This window comes from Hippoglossus stenolepis, chromosome 16 (genome assembly GCF_022539355.2).
Source record: "Hippoglossus stenolepis isolate QCI-W04-F060 chromosome 16, HSTE1.2, whole genome shotgun sequence".
In the NCBI taxonomy this organism is placed as follows: domain Eukaryota; kingdom Metazoa; phylum Chordata; class Actinopteri; order Pleuronectiformes; family Pleuronectidae; genus Hippoglossus; species Hippoglossus stenolepis.
In genome coordinates this window covers 16,580,043-16,598,463 of record NC_061498.1, presented here as the reverse complement: position 1 = coordinate 16,598,463, position 18,421 = coordinate 16,580,043, and the positions used below count along the sequence as shown (strand labels likewise).

General features: G+C 39.3%; 3 protein-coding genes across 5 annotated transcripts; all 3 read right to left on the bottom strand.

The window, feature by feature from the left end:
• Window positions 1-196: 196 nt before the first annotated feature.
• On the bottom strand, window positions 197-5,197 carry elob (elongin B). Its single transcript, XM_035179782.2, has 4 exons — window positions 5,056-5,197; window positions 3,456-3,590; window positions 1,854-1,962; window positions 197-1,649 (listed from the first exon to the last, which is right to left on the bottom strand). The coding sequence occupies exons 1-4, from the start codon at window positions 5,056-5,058 to the stop codon at window positions 1,537-1,539; spliced, it is 360 nt and encodes a 119-aa protein (XP_035035673.1). The 5' UTR covers window positions 5,059-5,197; the 3' UTR covers window positions 197-1,536.
• A 1,392-nt stretch (window positions 5,198-6,589) lies between these two features.
• On the bottom strand, window positions 6,590-14,061 carry zgc:153292 (uncharacterized protein LOC100003014 homolog). Of its 3 annotated transcripts, none has more exons than XM_035181273.2 (12): window positions 13,974-14,061; window positions 12,449-12,650; window positions 12,221-12,253; window positions 11,870-11,979; window positions 11,037-11,145; window positions 10,828-10,860; window positions 10,712-10,744; window positions 10,296-10,529; window positions 9,316-9,419; window positions 7,931-8,102; window positions 7,793-7,841; window positions 6,590-7,611 (listed from the first exon to the last, which is right to left on the bottom strand). In XM_035181273.2, the coding sequence occupies exons 2-11, from the start codon at window positions 12,602-12,604 to the stop codon at window positions 7,797-7,799; spliced, it is 1,029 nt and encodes a 342-aa protein (XP_035037164.1). In that variant the 5' UTR covers window positions 12,605-12,650; window positions 13,974-14,061; the 3' UTR covers window positions 6,590-7,611; window positions 7,793-7,796. The 3 variants fall into 3 exon arrangements, with proteins under 3 accessions (XP_035037164.1, XP_035037162.1, XP_035037163.1); XM_035181271.2 differs by lacking the exon at window positions 13,974-14,061 and adding an exon at window positions 13,619-13,813; XM_035181272.2 differs by lacking the exon at window positions 13,974-14,061 and adding an exon at window positions 13,619-13,795 and having other exon boundaries at window positions 7,937-8,102.
• Window positions 14,062-14,269: 208 nt separating this feature from the next.
• On the bottom strand, window positions 14,270-18,005 carry rusf1 (RUS family member 1). The gene is made up of 15 exons (XM_035181270.2): window positions 17,882-18,005; window positions 17,623-17,777; window positions 17,465-17,542; window positions 17,253-17,367; window positions 16,645-16,690; window positions 16,526-16,558; window positions 16,310-16,415; window positions 15,935-16,036; window positions 15,541-15,611; window positions 15,240-15,424; window positions 15,091-15,148; window positions 14,939-15,003; window positions 14,703-14,834; window positions 14,531-14,596; window positions 14,270-14,421 (listed from the first exon to the last, which is right to left on the bottom strand). The coding sequence occupies exons 2-15, from the start codon at window positions 17,770-17,772 to the stop codon at window positions 14,336-14,338; spliced, it is 1,293 nt and encodes a 430-aa protein (XP_035037161.1). The 5' UTR covers window positions 17,773-17,777; window positions 17,882-18,005; the 3' UTR covers window positions 14,270-14,335.
• Window positions 18,006-18,421: the final 416 nt, after the last annotated feature.

The window sequence follows — 18,421 nt, the reverse complement described above, 5'->3', positions numbered from 1 at the left end:
GTAGAAATCTAAATGTTTGCACACTGCAAAGCATCCTATGACTGGCAATAGGTGTCTATTTATTTTAAACATATCAAACTAGCTTAAAAGGTGTGCACTACATGTATTGCATATAGCAGTAACTTTATTTCAGCAGTTACACACAACATATATTTACCATGGACTTCACAATCAAAAACACCACAGTGCACAATGGTGAAAAACAGTTGTTTTAATGTTAATCAGTTACAAGTGCAACTTTGATCATGTCCCACTGTTTAACAGCCTCAATTTGCAAATGCTTTTCTTTTTGATATTTCATTCAACATCCCAGAGTCAGTGTTTTTTTTAATTGTAGTTTTCTAGATGACTCATGACCATTTTCTATACACTTGAATTTGATTTTTTTTGTTGTGCATAATAAGTTCATTTCGTTTTCTCACTTACTGTTGTGTAGTTTGGGATTAATGGTGTATGACACAACACAAGTTGCAGCATGAACTAAAAATAAAAGGGCAGTGATTCTGGTGAAAACAGAGGGTGACGTGTACAGCCCACTACTTACAGACACAGTTCCATAACTCATCACACAACTTTCTGTTGGACTGAAAATAATTGATGTTTACTGTAATCAATTAGGCCCAATGATTGAAGTCAACAAAATCCAATCTCCTCGATTTCATGGGCTACAATCAACACTGGTGAGGAAAGTTGGTTAGATCCCACCTTTGTAAATTATGGAAATGAATCAATAATCAATATTTTTGCTGCTTTGTCTGTGGCACACTTCCTTTTAAACACCAGGTTCATACCAGCATTACATGTCGTAGATACTAACGACTGAGCCCATTAAGTCTCTATGAGCAGTCGTAGGATGAAAACTACAACTACTGATAGATAAAGTACGAAGAAATCTTCACCTTAATGCCAGATCCCCTGCTGACAAGTGAATCCAGTTCATTTCCGATTCATATTGTTCAAAAGGTCTTGAAATACAGATAGTAACTTAGAAATTCACAAACCCTACCTATTGTCTCAACACATATCCAGGCCAAAGACCAAAAACATGTCAAATTCTAGTAATAGTTTAATAAATGAACACACAAACATAAAAGGCTAAAAATGTCACACCTTATCAACTCCCACGTTTAAGCCAGCAAATAAAAAACACAAGTAAGGCAGCATTAGCCTTACCCCAAATAAAGACTAGAATTCATTAAATACGAGGTACGATTCTTAATGTTCAGCCTTGACCAATTCTGTGGATGACTGACAGTGTCATGACAAGTCCATCAGGTATCTCTGAAGGGCCTTGTGTGAAAGTATCAATTTAGCATGCGCTCCGATTTCAGGAAACAAATGAACCACTTTGAAGCACCCACCCCCACATTTAAAACAAGGGGAATCAGTGTTTGTATTTGTTTGTGCCCAGCTCAAGACAGGTGAGGTCAAATTCACCCCGCTGAGGCATTGCTTCCCCAAAATTCAGCCCCTTACTCCCCCTGTGCGTCCTCCCTCAGACCCCCTGTGCGTCCCTCTGCTTTACCGCCCCTCCCTTCACTGTACAGCCTGCTCGTTGGCTGTGCTGCCAGAGTCCTGGGGCTTCATGACGTCAGGGAGCTCAGGGGGAGTGGAGAAGGACTCGATCCTCAGCTGCTCAAATGAATCATCTGGGAGAACGACAGAGAGGGGTGACGTGACAGCAGTGAAGAGGGAGAGAAAAGACACCAGGTGGAAACCAAATCAGATCGCAGCAGATAATTGGAGCTCGCAACTCCATGGCATGAAATAAACAATGACTAATTGGTGCAATGGTTACAACACTGACTGAAAATGGTCTAACATAGGGGTTGGTTAAAGGGTGAACTACTTACCACCCAGACGGAAAGCTAACCCCACTGTGGCTGGGGCCTGAGGTCGGGCCGTTTGATTTGTGAACCCACAATTTCCAAGAGTTTGACCATCGTTAAGCAGCACGTCATCCTGGTGAAGAAAATAAACAAAGTAAAGTAGAGCCGGTTGTTCATTAACTACAGTTAACCTTCAGAAATTATGTTGGTGATTGCAACATCAAGATGTATATCAGGATATAATCTAATTCATTTTCTGTAAATACATAAGAAAAGTTTTTAGCAAGAAATTATTAAACAGGCATGTTGTCATGTATTTAATCTTGAGAACAGAAAAGGAATACACTAAATCACAATGATGAAAAATAGATATATTTCGATAATGACAACAGCATTGGAAAGGCCTCAGATACAGCCAAAAATGCTGAATCAGGCATTGGTGAGTATGTACATACTGACCTGATACCACGCCTTTTAAGTATATTAGTTTTATCCAGATAAAACTGCATTTTTCTTTTCCTGGAAATGACTTCTTCTGCGCCAATCCAAAACAGCAGTTGCTATGTACTGCCACTGACAAGTACCGTTTTTAGAGCAGCGTGTAGAAGGTGTGATTTTGGTTATTGTAGCTTAATCCAGAGCTAAAATGTCAACAATTTGATAATAATGGAACGTCCAACTAGTAAAACAGCAACTGCAAGACTTCAGACTCGAGCTATTTAAAAGAAGTAATTGTTGTGTAGTCCTTAATTCACTTATTTGTTTTGCCGTTCAGTTATGTCTGTCAAACCAGGTAATAAAATCAGTTCTATGGCATCCCTTCTCTGTATGTATTTGCTTTTCAAAGGGTTTAGCCTGAGCCTGGTCATAAAACAATGATAGCAATCATAATGTCCATACAGGTTTAGCAGCATACAGCTGTTAAAATACATTATTCAAGTACTGGTATGGGATGGGATGGCCGAAACACAAAGTACAGGTTTTAGTATCGGTGTCAGGGAGGGAAAAATTATACCAGAAATTCTCTAATGAGCAACAGCAGGTTAAAATACAATATTACCAAACAGCAGTCAAGCTCCTTGATTCGTAACACTGCACACATATGTCTGATATAACCAGAGGTAATACAGACAACTAAAAAAAGAGGTAGAGTTCTGTAAACAACAGTCTTGAACCTTATAAAACCTTCAATCTCAAACCAAAAAGTATTCGTTTAACTGTCATATAAGATGAAAAAAAAGACCAAATCCTCACACTTAAAAGCTGAAAAAGAAGATATTTTTCATTATAGCTTGAAAAACAACTGAAACAATCAGTATCATTCACTGATAATGCTAAAAACTGCTAATTTTCCATTAAATCACTACAACAAATCAGATTAATTCTTGAAACCTCAAATGATATATTTTCATATTACACACCTCTACATTTTCCTTGAACTAATATTGCTCGAAACTTACATGAACATGTTAAACCAATGGAGGCGTATGAACCAAAATAACCAAAGTTGTATGCTATAAACATACATTCATATAAATTTATGAATCACTGGAGATGTAATTTGTGTTGTTTGATAAACAACAATCCCTCACAACTGAAAAGATGTTTCAGGTACATTTATTTCACCTTATAAAGCCTCTGATCTTCAGGTGGCCTCTTTAAAATGCCTTCCACAATGCGCTTCAGTTCATAGACTGTGGTAGACTCTTTGGCATCTGTGAAGATGGTCGCCTTGTGACGTCGGATCATGAGAAACACATCCTGAGGTGAGATCAGGGGACAGATGAAAAGAGTGGAATTCAGAATCAGTATACACCCAAGCACATGCACATCAGAAAAACAAACTTTCTCAAATATGACGACGACTGTGGAATAACTTATTTATGACCCCGTTCAGACGTGGTATTAACATCCGCCCTGAGTGATCTGATCACAATTGATCTACTACTCAGCTGACTTCCTCTGACCCGCAACCATTTCACAATGAATCAAAACTATTGTTACGCTTCCCTCTGCCCATACGTTGATAGCGCTATGTAATCATTTATACTTTTTTATGTTTAAAATCTTACACCTACACCCGCCCAGACCTGGTATTTATAGTCACTCTTAAGACCTGTGATCCAATCCTCAGGACATACATGTCACTGAGTTTATAAATCAGATTTTTCAGAGGCTAGGGAAGACAACCACTATCTATTCATCCCAGCACGACGTCTGCCTTCATCAGATATAAGGTTTATTAACAAATAATAGTGAAAAGCATGGGAGTGGTGTCAGACTTGATGTGTGGTGGTTCTGATCTCGATGAAAGCTGCTCAGTACACTCACCACTGAGCCAGCAAACCAGAGAGGGATCCCAAGAACCCAGATCGTTGATACATTTAATGGGACTCAAGATAACGTTTGTAAACTAGTAAAACTAGATAGTTGATAACTTCGAGGTCCGTGTATCAGCCAGGTGACACAGAGTGACTATGTGTGGCAGCAGGTGGTGAATCTGACACTGACAGCAGCTTTAGTGAGTTGGTAAAGATACAGTACAGCTCTGCTCCATAACGTTACTACAATCTCTACACCCCTGGCGTTTAAAGACCCACGGTGCTGCTGCAGCTGCTAGCTAACGTCATGGCGAGGTAGCCTAGCTGCAGCGATTAGCCTGCTGCTAGCTTCTGTCGCTTCCTCAATAAACAGGACATGAGAACTTTAGGCCCCGCAAGCCACGGAGTGTTAAAACCCCGACAAACATTAAAACCACCATCTCTATCTCCAAACACTAACTAATATTCTAAAGTAACGTTTGTTTCGTAGATAATAACGCTGGCCGAGCTACAGCAGCTAATGACAACTTTAGCTAGCTCCCTAGCGGCTAGTTAGCCATTTTTAAAAAACCAAAGTTTGTTGCTTGAGCTGTCGCGTCTTCAACATGACTTTATCTCGACCCTCTCCGCTAAACCGCCGAACGACCCGAGCATTGTCCTGTCACGTCCTGTGTGCGTGAACTGACGTGTTGACATTAGCCAGCGCAGGTCTGCTAGCCTCCGTTAGCAGAGGTTAGCTAAACAAAGGCAGCAGCTCTTGGACGGTGGCTTTTAGTGACAGGGATCGTTCGGCCACTGGCGGCACAGGTCTGAACCCACAGAGGAGGACATGATGGCGGATTAAAGTCGGCCAGACGAGTCAACAGGCCGCTACATTATGAGATGTTTCTGTTTTCCTCACTCACCATTTCTTGCGGTTGGCTGCACACAGGGGAAAAAACGCCTCCACTGCAGCGACTACAGCTCACAGCGGCATCGGGCTTCAGACTCAGACAGCTGCGGGTCCAGCACCAGCCAGCAGGGGGCGGGGGAGGGCTTTATCCAGGAGTCAATAATACATGAGGTTTAAAAAAATATTTATGGAGAAATACAATAACAGTTTTATTGTGTTTACTAGATCTACTTTTTAAAATGTCTCTCATGTGGTTGAAGCACAATGTATTCACAATATTAAGTTTCAGCTCAGTACACATTTATCCACAAACATTATTATTTATTTCAGAGGTTTCCGAACTTTTCAGCACCTGACCTTTTTTTTTTTCAAAGGATGTTTGTTTGAACTAGTTCACACAGTAGTTTGCACATGTTGCAATGTTTTCTGTGGTGTGGTTAAAAAAAACCTGTTGCAGGCTGCAACCGATGCTGTCGCTATTCTGTGGTAATCACTTCTGGAGTCACGAGAAGACAAAGAAAATCGTAAGGCTGATGATTATTCACATGGTTTTACTTTAAATTTAACTAGCATTTTTTATCTTTTGGAACAATTATGATTAAAATATCTTACAACAGTCCCCTTATGGAAATTGGGGTTATTGATTACCTTTCTAGATGATCAGATTTGATGACTAAAAAATTAATGCATTTTTACTAAGGATGGCTTTAATAATTAAAAACCAAGGTACATATGAAACCTTCTCTGTATTGTAAGTACATCTAGTTGACTTTTATAAATTATAATGAGGTATTGACCCAGCACACAAAATAACTCCACATAATTCAAGAAAGAAAGTAATTGTTGAAGTGCTGTGGTTTCTCATGAGCTTGATTCGAAATACTTCCCCCTCCCTGGGGAAACAAACAAGTGTTTTTGTGTGAGAGGACTTCTCTTCTCCTCTCAGCCTGACAGCAGCTGTCACCACAGAGTGGGACAGCTGAGCCCACATCAGCACGACAGACACACGCACGTATCAGCCGAGGTGTCCCAGAACATTTGGGATCACAGTTTGATTTAATCTTGCAAGGTTTGGGATTTTTTGATTTGATCGGCTGGTCAGCAGCGGATACAAACAAAGCAGACATTTGTGACAGAAGTCATGACTAATAGCTGATTCAGTTTCAGGGTCCCGATTTTTTTCTTTTGCAGGCTCTTACGGAGACGCTTAAACTAAACAGAGCAGAGGGGTCATTAATAAATATCGTCAGTGACACGCAACATCAAAATGTCTGCTGTGAAATAGGCCTTTAAACACACAATTTCAAATAATTATTTTGTGAAAAAAATCGCATTATTAATGTTCTTAAATTAAAGTTGTCGATTTAGTGACGTCTAGAAAAAGAACACATGCTCTTAAGCTCTCGCTGAGATACCGTAGTTTTACTGCAGTACTTCAATCTCGTGGACACCACATGCAGGTGCAGATCATACCAACGTATTCTGACTTTATTTAAAAGGCAAAGAAAAGTCACGGTTCTGACAGAAGAATTGATCTTGAATTCAAATTGATCACACATGAATTTTATTGTCTCACTCCTCTCTTTTTTTTTAGAAAGGAAAGTTTATTGATATGTTTTTCTATTTTATAGACAAAAACTTCAAAAACTAATTCCTGCACAGCAGCTTGAAATTGGACATTTCAAATCTCTGGACTGACTCTGCCTTAGAAGAACCATTCATGAAAACAGGAGGCCAGCTCACAAGACACAATCAAATCCTAATGTAAAACAAAATGCTGTAACTATCAGCCTCAAATGGCTTAAGCTCAGACTTACTGTCCATCACTTTTATCCACTTTTGGTCATAATAGAAATCCATGGACTCTTTGTCACCTGCTGCTCTCATTCTACTAGATTTTGTACATTTACAGTTTATGGTCGTACAATATGATCCATCCATCCATCACATATACTGCTTATCCTTGGAGCGATCATGGGGGGAGCTGGAGCCAATCCCAGCTGACATTAGGCGAGAGCCGGGGTGCACCCTGGAAAGGTCACCAGTGAATCCCAGGGCCAACATACAGAGACAAACAACCATTCACTCTCACATTAACACCTACGGTTAATTTTGAGTCTCCAATCAACCTAACCCCAATCTGTATGTCTTTGGACTGTGGGAGGAAGCCAGAGGACCCGAAGACACAGAGAAAACATGGTAACTCTACAAAGAAAGGCCCCAGCCAAGCCCTGAACAAAAAAACCCCACATCTAAATCTGAAAAAGGCTTTCTTGTTCAGACTTAATGGACCCAAATAAAGGGAGTTTAAACCATTACATATTTTAGACTTAATAGGTTGAGAATATAGACATTTGCAGCTTCATATCCAGGATCTGTCCTTGTCAGCAATGTCCTTGTCCAGGTAAAAAAAAACTGGATTCCAGAGTTCTTAAATTGGAGCCATGAAGTGAAGTACAGTAACGCTTCAGCGCGAATATCCTCGACTAAGTCTGAATACTTCCATGACCCAAAAATATTCCTCCTCCATGTTTGTTATACGTCCGATTGGGTTTCCACTTTCATCGACCTGCAAAATAATAATAGTTTTTTTTAACAGTTTCAAGACCTGTTTTTCTCAAACTTCCCCAAATACACTCTTTCTGGAAAACACCTCTAAAGACTCATAAGACATTCCCCAACTTCCTCCACACAAGGGAAGTAAGTATTATATTTAAATATGGTTTGTTCTTGTCATCTATTCAACTCACCCGTCTATCTCACCACGAAAGCACTCTCTCGGATCTTGGAATAAGCAAACTGCGGAACAGCGAGGCAAGGAGACAAAATTTATTTAACAGTTTCTATAAGATGACGTCTCCTCAAAACTGAAAACATTAAAAACCTACACTTACATCCAGTCCTCTCGGGGATTGGACAGGCTCCAGTCCTCTACAGCAGAGCATGGAAAAGGGCCTCTGCTTGGTCAGTGGATGCTCTTTGAAACACAGACTGAAAACCTTGGCGGGCAGGTAGACGTCCCAGTCGGCTGCATGCTCTTCTACCAGATCACTGACCATCCTGTTTGGACGCAGCGATAAGAAAAATGACAGCGTTGACTTGAAAACATAATGAGAGACACACTCACAGGAGATTTCTCAGAAACATCGAAAGCAATTGAAATAAAACTGAGCAGAATACACTTCACGGAGGAGCGACAGTATCAGTAATGTACTCTGTAACTCTGGGCCCATTTCTTGGTCCTTCTTTGCTCCCCCCTTTCCTGTGTCTAACTGAATATTTAGTCAATTTTAAGCTGGGAGATGCATCAATGCACGATCACGAGAAATATTGCCCTGAATTTTAACATTTGTAACTGTGACATGTAATTTCCTTCAACATACAATATGTAACTTTGGCCACTAGGGGTCTCTCAATGATAACAATACTAAAATACATAGTTTAGTGATGTTCAAATCATTTTCGCTGTATTTGAGTTTTATTCACATTTTTACCGCAAACTGCAGTGAATAATCGTGTGATCAATACAAAGAGTGGAACAGCTGACTGGCTGATTGACGAGAACTGTGTTCTTCTTTCGTCGTCCGTCGTTTGCCCTGGATGTTTCAGCAGAGATGGGCAAAGCCACGGGTAAAGTTAAAAGGCAACAAAATGAAACATCCTGTTACCTAGAATAAAATTGGGGATTTCTCTGGGTTTGAACATCGTTGAGCATTGAACTCACACTGTACATATTCTGTTTACACTGTATATACACTGTACGCTGTATATTAGGTCTATTCTATTTTCATGTTTATATTGCATATTAACTTATTTATTACTGATGTCTATTTTTTGAACGCCCTCTTTGATGATGCAACACAGCAAATTTCCAAGTTGTGGGAGTAATAAATGATTATTATATCTTATCTTGTAGAGTAGTTAACAAAATATATAACATAGGCCTAGTTTTTTTTTGGCATTTTAATAAATAATTCCTATATATTACATCTTTAAGTTAAATGAGATAATAAAATAAATAATACAAATTGTACACTCACCAGTTATTATATAGTCTTGTTCATGCAATTTGTGAAAATCAAGTGCAGTCACTTTAGTTTCAGTGAGGTTGTTCTTATTTATATTTTCAATGGAGTCTATCTAACTTGTTTATTGATAAATGCCCTAAAGAAATAAAACACTTATTGTACGATGGAAGTTTCAAATGGTTATCAATTTTTATGATATTACGCGGGGGGTGTACTGAATTTTATAGTACATTATAAAAACAGACCTGTTAATCAGCTGCTGTGTGATCAAATCAGCGGTGCCCGTCTGCTGATGATAGACGACAAGAGCGACGCTGACGTTCAGCTGATCTTTCAGTTCTCTGTTGATCTGGCAGGAGGACACATTCACACACACATCTATGTCAGACACTGGCAGTTCAGGACACAATATTATCACAGGATTTTACTTAAGACCCCCCACCTCTCCTCTAGAGTTCATTTTCTTCAGTTATGATTGGTCAGTGATGCCAGTTCAGGAACATGCACGCAGCACACTCTCATGCCAATGTCGAAAAGATAGGCACACAGATAGGGACGGTAAGGAGAATGACAGGGTCCATAAAGCGGCGGCACTCCAGAGGTTCATTGATTAGGTTCCTCATTTTGACAATTTCCAACGAAGTGACAACATTCAAAGTCGTTGGAAATCCCCTGAAGACACCTCAGACTAATTTGTCTGGTCTCCAAATATATGCTTCTGTTTCGTTTTAGTTTCATGGAAAAACAAGCAGAAACACCCCGGAGCCTACATGACTATTTGTCTTTTCAAATAGCTTATGGTCTTTATCTCATGTTTTCACTTAGCCAGATAACCGTTGTTTTTGCAGCAGAGAAATGGAACCCCCCCCGTCATTTATTTCAACCACGAAAAATTGAGGATGATTTTGTCAGCATTCAACAATGGTAGAGATGGGAAAGATTGTTGTTTTTACAACATCTGAGCGACAACTTGAGCCATATTGTGCGACAGCAGACTTGGTCTTGTGAGGATGATATACCACTAAAAGATGAAATTAGGATTCCAAAACCTTCAATGACAGACTCTGGCTGACATGAGGCATCTATGATTATTAGATTTTCAGGCACTTCAATGATTAAAAATATATTTATATATGTTTGGTAGTCTCAGGCAAGATTTTGATGTTGATGTGAAATACTTTTCTACTTCTTCTGATATGTGTGGTTCAGTCAGTCATACACTCACTTTGTGGACTATGTCATGAGGCAGCCTGGAGAGGATTCTGAGTGGGTATCCAAAGTGGTTGATGATGTCCACGATGTGCTTTGCGACATGCGGAGGGAGGCACGACTGCATTGGCACAGCTTCCACCCACTTGGAGTAGTAATCCGTCACAGTCACGATGTATTTGTGTCCGTTCAGTGTTTGGGGCAGGGGTCCTCTGACATCAAGACCAAGCCACTGCCACGGCTCCTTCACCTGGAATCAAACAACATGATGTCATACCATGTCAAGCCCTATGAGACAAATTAAGATTTGTGAATATGGGCTATAAAAACAACATTCTGTGATTGATATCATCATACAACGAGATCCTCGGCTGATTATATTTAACAAAGCTGAGCTGGAACTCTTTCATTCAGGCAATGGACATACAGTACCTCGATCACATTTTCAGGATCTTTACATTCTGCCTGGGAAAAAAAATACAGAAAATCATTTGATTATAATACATTGCATGAAGAAGTAATTTGAAAGTTTAAAGTCAACTACTTACACTGAAATTATCATCTGGAGCCCATTGAATATCCTGTTGGTGATGAATGGACAATATAGATAAAAATATAATATTTGAACATTAATTGCAATAATGCATCTGACAACAGAAAGTTCATTGATTTGTCCAAAGTCAATTAGCAAATAATACACATTTACACTAATCAGTTGAATCATACTAAATGTAATATCTGCACTCATAGCTCTTACCCGTGGGACGCAGTAATCTCCATGGAAGAAATGGGGAAATGACTCAATCTTCATCAGCCCTTCATCCACTATAATCCTCCATTTGTCAGATTTGATTGAGTCTTTGTCTCTAACCATAGAAACAGAAAAGTTCAACACATTAAAGAGGAAACAATTATTGCAGAACTGCCTGTAAAATTAATTAGTTATTTGATGATATCAAACGTGGCAAAACATCCCGATTGACAGCTGAGATTAATTTAATTTATCAATAATTAATTACGCTTCATTTCTGGATAGTGAGAGGAAGTGGAGAGATGAGAGATTGGGTTCTGAGTAAACACATCATTTAATTTTATAAAGTGTAAGGCAGAAGATTCACTGGCTTTAATAATGGACTAAGTTATATGTTGGACCAAGAACCAGCACCTTTTATTGTACTGTAGTTCCAGCTCTAGTATGTTTATTTTCCATGTTGTGTTTTTTTAGCCTCAGTACATTTACCTTCCACAGTGTGTTTGCTTGTATCGTATCTGGCACCCTGAGGTCTCCAACTGCTATTGGCTCAAACAGGCCAAAACAAAAATTAGATTTTAAGCAATAAAAAGAAAAAAGAAATCGACTTACTAGCTGCAGCATTGCTGTCGCAGCAGCCAGTATTTCAATTTATCATGTTTCCTTGATTTCCGATGGTGTGTCATGGTCATATTATGATCATTCACAACAAATTGCCTGATAGAGAACCTTTAATTATTGCTTCCTCTAATCTGGTGTGTTATAAATATAAAATTTGACATAATGCACATAAAGAAAGTAAAACTAAAGCAAAGCGTCTCTGTTGATAAATAACATACCCCACAGGCTCTTCCTCTGTTTGCCTGCTCTCTTTGTTCTCGACATTTCTCTTTGCTGTGGCAGGGGTGGTTGCTTGAGACTGACCAGGATCCGTTTGTGAGGCATGTGTCTGGGTTCAGAAAACAAGGAAAACAACACACTGAATGTTCCGGAGTTGGTATTAATAAAGCTTAAAAACTATTAAACTGACTCTGTTGTGCTGAAGTGAAGAATGGCTCAAATAAAGACAGCACTTATCTTGCTGTCATTGAAACGAGATTTAAGTAAGATCCATTTGAGAAAAAGCTGTTTCATTTTGAGAAAAATGAACCAACATGTTTAAAAACAAAACAAAAAATCTCAAATCTCACCTTGTTTCTCTTACTTCTGGGTTTGATGGAAGCCTACACCAGGGAGAAAGTTGAATATTATTTTTACTTATTACAAACAGATGAAGATGTATTTGTGTTTAGAACTTTATAGTTAACAAAGAGACGACCTCGGAGCAGTTTGTCCTGAAACTATTTTTCCCCACACGAAAGATCAGCTGATTTATATTTCTAACTGGTTCCACTGACGCTGAGTAAGTTAATACAAACCTTCCTTGTCTGTGTCTTGTCAGGGGATGAAAATATGGTGGGAACTGCATCTTCTTTGAGTTTCACACTTTTGCCTGTTCTGTCGATGTACTGCTCCTCAAAATGATTGATGCACAGCACAGAGAAGCGGGACGGAGTCCAGTCCTTCCACTTCATGTTTACGAGCCATTTCTTCAGTTTCCGGGGATTGTAAATAGGAAACCTGTTGAAACACACAACTCATTGAAACACAACCACAGCCATGTCCTGAACCCGATTACCTGATGTTTTCACCCCAGTCTGTTTCTTTGTTGGTTTGTTTCAAAGCAAGATTACACAAAAACAACTTAGCAGATTTCCATGAAACTTGGTGGAAGGATGTGTTCTGGGTCAGGGAAGAAGACTTTACATTTTGTTGCGGATCAGAGGTCAGATCCAGATATGTTTGTTTTCTTTTCACTTTCTTTGACATTGAAATAGTTTTTCAACATTTTCACGGTTTTCCCAAGGAACAATTCATGGATCTTAATAAAAAACCTGACATATTTAAGTCACTGATATCCAGGAGCGTGTGAAATGTGGTGCAGCTTGGTTGAACACATACAGTGAGGCCTGGGGTGTTGGATGTAGAACAAATAGCAGAGTCCATGTTAACAGCTGTTAAAACACAGTTTACAGTGTTGTTGATGTGTGGACCTGAGTGAGCTGTTCACTCTGGAATACAAAAACATCTTATGTTTGTAAAGTGACGAACGAGCTTTATTCAGCTTTGCATCTATCTTCTTTGTGTCTGAAAGTCCAGTTGAAATATTACACTTCTTTTCTCAGTGAATAGAGATTTTACATTTCCCTCCATATATTGCGATTTTTGAGGATCCAACCATGTTTGTTTTCTGGTTGATCAAGTCTAATGAAAACAACAGAGTAAAGTAAAGTAAACACAACACAGTGCCTGCAGGTGTGCGGCTTGTCCTCCATTACCCAGAATGTACAAGTCAAGTCAACTACAGAGTACATCAGAACATTTGATAATACTTTCTAAAATTCGTAGTTACTGTAAATAAAACTTAAAGACGAGCTGAATCACACTTCCAACTAACGTTATTGCTGCTAGCTTAACATTCACCTCACTATGCTAACTTGCTACTTCCAGGTTTGTGGCTAAAAATGATCACTAAATTGAAAACTTACTTAAAAAACTTTACATCTGATTCACTGGAGCTTTCGCAGCTGTAGGCACATTTATATCTCCCCATTTTAAACCACTTCTCCAGCGGACGGACTGATTTAGTTGCTGAGGTTTGAACGAGCGATAAAATTTAAAAAAGGGTGTACACATCCGGCTAAAACTTTCAAAAATAAAAGCCTCACGACAAATATGAAATTTCGGTTTACGTTCGAAAACACGTATTGTATCTTTGTAGATAAATATATTTAGCAGTATGTATACTTATCTTTAAATTTTAGTATCAACCCTCCACATTCAACTTCACCCAACACCAAATATCTCGTACACTGTCTCAGCCAAACCTTTTTCCGCTCTTACCCTTCAGAATGCTGCTAACTTTACAACCATTTTCTTTTGTTCTTCTTCGTGTTGTGTTGCTTGGTTAAAGAAGGCTCAATATCGCCCCCTTTCCCTGGCGGATGCAATGGTTTTTGTTTTGTTTTGACTTTTCAATAAATCATTAAAATAATAACATTTGCTCTCTCATTCTACAATTTTGTGATTTTAATTCATCAATAACAAAATAAAAATATCCATGTACAAAATGTAGATTTTCATCTTAATGTATCATCCACAGTGACAGATTGAAACAGATTGAATCAAACAGAATGCACTTAAAAATATAATCATTTAATAAATGTGATATAAACAGTGAGAATCGGCTGCAGACGCCTCACAGCTCAGCTGCTCTTAGATTTCCACTCGACCCTCCACTCATCCCAGTCCAGCAGAGTTCGTTTCGTGTCCCATCCTGCAGCTTCTACACCTGGAAAATATTTGAGCAAAATCATGATTCATGATTCTTGATAAAAAAAGATAAAAATACTAGATCAAGCAGATGGTGGGTGGTTTAAAACTGTTTTGTGTAGACTCACCTTTGAGAAACGGATTAAAAATAGTGTCCATCAGCTTGTGACTCTCATGCACCATTTCCCAGTGACCTTTAAAAAAAAAAAAATGAACACAATTTTGCAGTGTTTTAACATTTGTTACCTTGAAGCATCTCTGTATTGTAAATGAATTACAGAATTAGCCGTAAAGACTCACTTTGCTGTTGTTGTGTAGCAGGTTCTTTGGAAGCTAGAGGGCTCAACTTGCTACTGATCCACACAGCCTGACACACGGCTCTGATTTCATCATGCACCGATGCTTCTGGTCCCAAACAAACACACACACACCCTGCGGAAAGATGACAGGCGACTTCAAAACATTGAAAGTATTTAACATGACTCTTGAACACACTATTTCTCTGTGAGGGAAGAAGTCATCTCAGGCTGACGTACCGTTTCTCACTCCTAAGAGGTAAGGCATGTTCTTTTGCGTCAAAACCATCTGAAGATCCTCTGGGCTAAAAATTAAGAAGATAAAATTAATCTGTACTCAACTTTTACTGTGTGTACTTTTTCGTCATATTAGAACTGGTAGATGAAATTACCTTTGCCCAATCTCCTGTAGCCTCACTCCAAGTCTAATTGGCACCGTTTTCCTAAAATCTGAGGGAAAAAAAAACACATTTTATAATTGTCAATGTGCATAATATACATATTACAACTACATTATGAAATGTGGGTTAATTTCTGTTACCAAAGAAAACTGGCTCTCTCTGATTGGCCTCTAGTGGACTCAGGACTCTTCTGTCTTTCAGGTACTGCTGCAACACGATTGAAAGCCGTGCCTCATTGAAGGTTTCCATGACAACCGAACGCACAGCCTTGTAATTGGCAAAAAGGTGGAGGATGGTGAAGAGGAAGAAGAGGCTGAGAGTCAGTCTGAGGGGGCAGATGGAGGGAATGAGAACGGAGGTAGACGACATAAAAGACGCAACAGACTCCAAATATAATTGAATTGTCTTTGTGATTTCAAGTTCAAATGAAGTCGCACATACATTGGATTATTAGTGACGAGGGGAATGAGCATCAAGCTGATCAGCAGTCCTGCCAAGTTCACCAACGTCTCCTGTGGAAAATAAAAAACATGTTCTGATGAGTTTGAATTATTTTCAGTAAAAAACAGCTGCACTTTTACATGAACACATATCAATGAATGTTTGGTTTTCTGGTGCAGGGTTATCAAACAGAACAGAACCATTGTAAATGTTATTCATAACACCAGTGTTTCTTCTTCTATGGCATGTCTGCTGTGATAGAGGCCTATTGTACTCCATTATGTGAAATATGAAATATGACATAGAACACACAGTATAAATGGTATCTGGTAATTTAGTGCTGTTTTTCCATGACAAGTAGACGTAGAGACAAAAACTTTTGAAAAAAAAGTACCTGACTACCATCTTTGGCAGAGATGTCGGCCATGTTGTCTCTGCGAGCCTGATGAACCGTCAGCGCAGCTCTGGTCGCTCCACCTGCAACTCCAACAATGGACTGGAGAAGACAAACACATATAAGCTCAGTTGTTGTTATTGCAAATTATTTAGGGGACTTAACATGTGAAATTATTAGATAATCTTAAGCAAAAACACATTAATTACATAAAAAAACACCACAAAAATGATCATAGTTTGTGTAGATGTCAAATTTAACTTGGGACCATTCAGATTTAAAGTTCATGTACTCAGTAACTTACAACTTCTTCAGTTTCAGAAATAGTAATTTTGAGTTTTTAAATCATGGATGACCAAATTAATTTAATCTTACCTTGAATATCCCAGCGATGCACACGATCGAGGTGAAACAAACAGGAAAGTATGGAGCCAATATCTCCATGAACATGGCACTGTCGTTGAGCACATCGGCAAAAAGCCTGGAAAGACGATGACAGCAGAGGACTCGTGACATCAAGTGGGTTTTAGGATAATGTTTAGACTCAATAAGTCTTCAAGATAAAGTGTGTATGCACAGTCCATACAGTACCTCCATTTTTTGGCCTCAGAGTCCAGTTTACTCCTGTAACAGAAACAAAGATGTTCCACCAGGAAACGATGAGACACTTGTCAAGCTTTTACTTGAATAGAGCAAAAATATGATCGTACCCTTTCTGCCAGGCGAAGAGGATTCTTCCCAGCATGCCCGTCCCATCTGCAGGGGAGAACATAATTTCACAAGATGCACTGAAGATCCAAGAAGTCTGTCATTTTATTGGTTGATTACCTACAACCAAGAGGTTATGTTTTCACGTATGTCCGTTGGTTTCTTATGTTTGTCAGAAGGATTACAGATTCCCACCACATTTGGTGGAAGGAGGGAACACGAGTCAAGAAATAAAATAATTATTTTATTTCTTGACTCGTTATAAAGGTTTTCTGCAATGTTCACTTCTTTCCCAGGAAATGATTTATGGATCTTAATTGATATAAATCCAACATATCTTGAGTACTGATATCTATGAGTTTGTGCAACTTGTGTGGCTCCAAGTAAAAATCTGGATCTAGCAAATTTAAATGTGGTTTGATATGGGGGTCGGCTATTTTCTGTCACTGTACGGTAACAAGTTTTAACGCGGATATGGACATGGGGCAGATCCAGGATTATTTTTTTCATTACTTTCTTTAATGTTGCGAGACAGGGGCCCTCGTGGTGGCGTGCGTTCTGCTGAGTGCCATTCTAGTAGTTTTTTGTTGTTGTTTTTTAAAGGGATCACCTCTCAATAACCAGGTGACGGTGGCTGCAGCCACCGTGGCCTCATGGTTTCCAACACCGACCCCTCGGAGAGACGCCTGAGTGGCCAGGGTCCCAGACAGAGAGCTGGCGAAAGCCTGAGGGGGGAGAGGAGAGAGTGGGTGGAGACTTTCAGTCTGGTGGTGGGGGATGAAGATGATGAAGATGATGATCTCAGTGGTTCTTCGGAGTTACCTGCACTGTATCCCAGAACTGGTACTGCAGGTAGTCATCACTGACACTCTCTGGGTAGCCTTGAGGCAGAAACACACTCTGAAACCCAAGGATGTAAATGTGAGCGACGGGCTGAACAGTCAGTATTGCTACGTGGACATGCAGTGAATCTGTCTTACTTTAAACACTCCAACAATAGAGTTTCTTGTTGAAGCACCTTCACGTCCTTCTCTCCTCCTCTCTACCACTCCATCTTTCACTAAGTACCTCCAGGAGCCTGCGCTGCCATATCTCTCTGTGGCCAGAGGCAGCTCGTTGTCCTTCTCCATTCAGGCTGCGGGGAGCGGAGCAGACGGAATGTGAATAAACTGACAAACAACCCTGGCGTCTCACAAACCCTGGGAAACGTTAAGCTATCGTTAATTTGACTGTGCACACGTTTTATCGCAGCCAGTCGACGTGTCGCGTTCCCTCTGAGCTGCTTCCGTGTTTTCTTCCGCCTTCACAGTTTGGGGATCGCCCATTGGTGGAGAGAGTTAGAGGCGGCGCTCCAACATCCACGTGACCTGAGAGTCGAACTTTACAAGCAACATTCAACACAGATTAATGATTAAATCCATTATTATTTCTAACAACGAAATGTGCAGCTGCATCTCGACTCAGGTCAAACAAAGATATAAAATAATAATAATAAAATCAAAATCCAAATTTTACATAAAATGTCAAAACAGACAATAAAGATATGTGATGAAAAATTATCGAACTACACATAAAAGGAAGAGAGATGAAGAAACATGGGGTCATAACTATATTAGTATATATTATACATAATGTATAATATGTAATATTAAAAGATAAAATATAAGGAAAAAGGGAAAAAAATATATATATCCTGGCACTCTTACAATTGTTAATGAAGTATTTACACTTAATTCAGTATTTATTTATGTTAATTTCTTCTGGCTCAATTACTATGAA

What these genes read in the sequence shown, in the direction of transcription:
- elob (XM_035179782.2), bottom strand. An exon ending in AAGATCAGAGGCTTTATAAG is followed by an intron (nt 1,963 to 3,455) that starts GTGAAATAAATG and finishes TTTCTTCACCAG; the next exon opens with GATGACGTGCTGCTTAACGA. An exon ending in GTTAGCTTTCCGTCTGGGTG is followed by an intron (nt 1,650 to 1,853) that starts GTAAGTAGTTCA and finishes TCGTTCTCCCAG; the next exon opens with ATGATTCATTTGAGCAGCTG.
- zgc:153292 (XM_035181271.2), bottom strand. Translation starts at nt 13,683, where the DNA reads ATGGGGAGATATAAATGTGCCTACAGCTGCGAAAGCTCCAGTGAATCA. An exon ending in TCAGATGTAAAGTTTTTTAA is followed by an intron (nt 12,651 to 13,618) that starts GTAAGTTTTCAA and finishes GTGTTTCAACAG; the next exon opens with GTTTCCTATTTACAATCCCC. An exon ending in CTCCAGATGATAATTTCAGT is followed by an intron (nt 10,745 to 10,827) that starts GTAAGTAGTTGA and finishes TTTTTTTCCCAG; the next exon opens with GCAGAATGTAAAGATCCTGA.
- rusf1 (XM_035181270.2), bottom strand. Translation starts at nt 17,772, where the DNA reads ATGGAGAAGGACAACGAGCTGCCTCTGGCCACAGAGAGATATGGCAGC. An exon ending in CTACAGGAGATTGGGCAAAG is followed by an intron (nt 15,004 to 15,090) that starts GTAATTTCATCT and finishes CTTAATTTTTAG; the next exon opens with CCCAGAGGATCTTCAGATGG. An exon ending in CCTCTTAGGAGTGAGAAACG is followed by an intron (nt 14,835 to 14,938) that starts GTACGTCAGCCT and finishes ATCTTTCCGCAG; the next exon opens with GGTGTGTGTGTGTTTGTTTG.